The sequence below is a fragment of the Pteropus alecto genome, unplaced genomic scaffold, assembly GCF_000325575.1.
Source record: "Pteropus alecto unplaced genomic scaffold, ASM32557v1 scaffold30, whole genome shotgun sequence".
Classification (NCBI taxonomy): Eukaryota; Metazoa; Chordata; class Mammalia; order Chiroptera; family Pteropodidae; genus Pteropus; species Pteropus alecto.
In genome coordinates, this window is record NW_006429782.1 from 1,494,698 (window position 1) to 1,498,349 (window position 3,652).

Here is a 3,652-nt window from a genome sequence, read left to right on the forward strand (position 1 = left end):
GAAGACCCTCACATTCATGCCGGGCGGTCCCCAGAGTTGTGCTGTGGCCGTCGACTAGTCCTGGCCCCCCTGCCTGCATGCTGGGGTGCTGGGCTGACAGGGCGCTGCTGCGGGCCCTGTGGTTATTGCCTGGCAGCCTGAGGCCCATCCCACAAGGACTCCCTCCAAGCTGTGAGGACAGAAGCGAGAGGGTGTTCTGAGACCAGAGCGGGGAGCACAGGCCAGAGGTAACGAGGGACAGAGGCGGGTTGGGGGAGTGTGTGTTAAACACCGAATAGGAGAAAACAAAATCTGAGGTCCAGGTGCATTCCAAATTTCTCCTCCGCTCAAGGTCGCGGTGACCTGCTGGCTGGGGTCACCCAAGAGAAAGGGGCAGAGATGGGGCAAACCGGCGCCCTGGGTCCCCGCGGGGACAGGCAGCTTCCCCATTTTCCCATGTGCAGATTGAGGGAGGCCACCTCCAGCACTTGCCTTTGGCAGGGGGTGGGGTACAGGCAGGAGGGCAGGGCACAAAGATGGGTGAAGGCGGAGGGATGCGACAGAGCCGGGTGGGAGCCCCAGACCTGCCGGGCTCTCCGGGACCTCGTGTCCGGGCAGAGAGGTGAAGGAGATGGAAAGGTGGGGGAGGGGCGGAGAGGCAGCGCAGCTGCAGGGGGCGCTGGGAGGGGCAGGGCGGGCCACCGCGCCGGCTCACATGAGGGCGCACTTGCCCTTGATGCGATCTGTCCTCTTCTGCTTGCTGGAGCACTTGCCGTCGATGGCGAGGCTCATATTCCGGCGCGTCTCCAGCGTCAGCAGCTCCTGGAACAGCTCCTTGACGTTGTGGTTCATCTTGGCGGACGTCTCCATGAAGGCGCACTTCCACTCCTGGGCCACGGCCTGGGCCTCGCGGGTGTCCACCTCCCGCTGCGTCTCGTCACACTTGTTGCCCACCAGCATGACGGGGATGTCCTCCACGCTGCCCTTGATCTGCACGATGAGCTGGTAGATGGGGCCCAGCTCCTCCAGCGACTGCTTGCTGGTGACCGAGAAGACCAGGATGAAGGCGTGGCCCTTGGAGATGGACAGCCGCTGCATGGCCGGGAACTGGTGGCTGCCCGTGGTGTCGGTGATCTGCAGCGTGCACACGCTCTTGTCGCAGCTGATCACCTGCCGGTAGGTGTCCTCGATGGTGGGGATGTAGGTGTCCCGGAACGTGCCCTTCACGAAGCGCAGCACCAACGAGCTCTTGCCCACGCCGCCCGCGCCAAACACCACCACGCGGTAGTCATTACTCTGCTCGGGCATCTTCCACGCCGGGGATGGGGTCCGGGCCAGGAGGGCTCGTGCCAGCTGCCAGAACCCCGGGCCGACCCTGTGCAGAGAGGAGCGTCAGGCACAGAAGGCCACCGGCCGGAAGGGACGGCTCCGGGCCCAGAGAGCAGGAGAAGCGGCTTCTCAGGCGACAGGAGCCCTGGTTCCTGAGTCCCAGGAAAGCCTTCTAGTTGGTTCAGCTGACTGCAGTTCTGCCTGCACACAGGCTCTGAGCTAGCCCCCGCTGCGGTGTCTCCCCTAACCAAACCTGGGGCCTCGGCTCCTTCCCAGGGGATTGTGGGTGGGCAGAGGTGTGGAGCTGAGTCTTTCCCCCTCCTGCATACTCCCCTCGGACCCTAGGCTGCACAGGCTTCTCCCTCCCTTACTCGGCATGGCCGTGGTCTCCCTCGGGCCGGCTCTGTGACCTGGGAAAACCTCTCTGCCACTTGAGCCTCAGTTTCCCACTCTGCAAAGTGGGCGATGCGGTGACTCTCTCCAACGATCGCGTGTTGGGGGGGGCATCTTTATTTATTTAATTTATTATTTTTTTTTTATTACTTATTATTATTTATGCCTACAGCACCTGGTCTTCCTGGGTGGTCTCCCATCCAAGTACTAACCAGGCCCGACCCAGCTTAGCTTCCGAGATCAGACATCGGGCTCGTTCAGGGTGGTGTGGCTGTAGACCATGGACCGTGGCTCCACTGGGATGCGAACCCAGGACCTTCTGCGTTTAAAGCAGACGTGCTAACCACTATTCTATGGAACCATATCCTGGGGGCATCTTTAAAATGCAGCTTGCAGGGCCTCGGCCCTCGGCACCTGCATTGTAAGGCCACTCGCCTGCCTTCATCCCATACGTGTGACCCCAACGCTGGAGGCCCAAGAACCCCAATTTGCAAATCACAACGCTGATTCGGGATGGCAGCGCTGAGAGGCAGGGGTGCACAGCCCGGGCCGGGGGACAGAAAATGAAAACTGAGGCCACAGAGAAAACTCCCCGCTCCCTAACCACGGTCTGCTCGCCCTGGCTTCCGGTCAGGCCCGAGGTGTCCTGTGCACGGAACCCCCCAGGAGGCTGTCTCCTTATCATCTCTCCCTCTCCTGCGCTCAGAGAGATCCAGCGGCCTGGGGACGTCACATGGCACAGCGATTCCCCGAAACGCTGGAAGCAGAGGAGCCTGGCTGGGGGCGGCAGGGCGGGAGGCCTGGCTCCAGCATCCATAGTCATTACTGGAGAACAGACAGCAGGAGAGACCCCTCCCCTTCCTCCTTCCCAGCCACCCCCGAGGGTCCCCCGGCTTGGGGGCGGTCGACAGTGGGAGAGGAGACGTAAGATTGCATCTCAACCGAATTACTACCCTTAGGGGTGTGCGTGTGTGTGTGTGTGTGTGTGTGTGTGTGTGTGTGTGTGTAAGACTCGATGGTGTGAATCTGGCGGCAGGAGTGCGGGCAGGTCACTTGGTGTCCCCAAGACTCGTTTTTCTCTGTGAACCGTGAGCGGTCGCAGTGCCCAGCCCCCCGGAGTTGCGGGGCGAGGGTGTGATAAGTTGGAGGGAGCCCTTAGGAGGTGCTTAGGAGGCGCGAGTCCTCAAAAAGGACGGATGAGCAGGGTCGCTCACCCCAGGGGCTCAGGGGGCAAGCACTCGGCCTGCATGGGCTGGGAAGTCACGCTCTGAATGATCAACGGTACCAGGTTTTTCAGAAAAGGATGCATGGTGAAAGCTGCAGCAGGCACGTATCCCACAAATTACGTGCCCGCTAAACTTCCGGGAGCTCCAGCAGTGCTAACTCGTGGTTGACTGCTAGGCATGGTGACATATGACATGCATGGCAGTGCTCAGCATGGGAGGACTTTGCGTGGGGGGCTGGTGAGGGGTGCCAGCTGGCTCTGCAGTCACTGCCCATCCTGGGTGGGCACCCTGAGGAGCAAGCCCCCGGCGTGCAGGCAGACATCACCACGACTGGCCCGGGGACCTCGCGCTGGGTGCAGACCCCCGCAGGGCTGCAGACTCATCAGCAGGGGTGTCCTCGGGGAGGGGCCCTGCTGGGGCCTTTGACCCCTGATGAGGAGCCCACATTGGGTAACCCCCACTCCATGCCGGGCCCCTCCCCCGGGGCTGTTGGAAAACCACCCCATCTTCTGCAGGGTGAGAGTAGGGAGGGGGTCTTGTGCACCCAGGGTGGGAGACACTAGCTCAAGGTCACAGAGCAGGGAGGCTGCAGAGCGGAGTGGGATTTGAACGGCCCTAGTCGGCCTCACAGCCCGGGGCCTCCTGCCGTGCAGAGCAGCCCACCCTGAGACCCCCTAGGGGCTCAGCCCTGCCCTGGGTCCCAGAGTGCAGCTCGGGGTGACAGC

General features: G+C 62.3%; 1 protein-coding gene, 1 non-coding gene and 1 pseudogene across 2 annotated transcripts; all 3 read right to left on the reverse strand.

The window, feature by feature from the left end:
* Nucleotides 1–690: 690 nt before the first annotated feature.
* DIRAS1 (DIRAS family GTPase 1) lies at nucleotides 691–1,287 on the reverse strand. Its single transcript, XM_006904077.1, has one exon. It carries the CDS (start codon nucleotides 1,285–1,287, stop codon nucleotides 691–693), a length of 597 nt encoding a protein of 198 aa, XP_006904139.1.
* Nucleotides 1,288–1,864: 577 nt separating this feature from the next.
* On the reverse strand, nucleotides 1,865–1,980 carry LOC112476071 (annotated as a pseudogene).
* Nucleotides 1,981–1,989: 9 nt separating this feature from the next.
* Nucleotides 1,990–2,062, reverse strand: TRNAL-UAA. The gene has a single exon. It is a non-coding gene; the product is annotated as a tRNA-Leu (tRNA).
* Nucleotides 2,063–3,652: the final 1,590 nt, after the last annotated feature.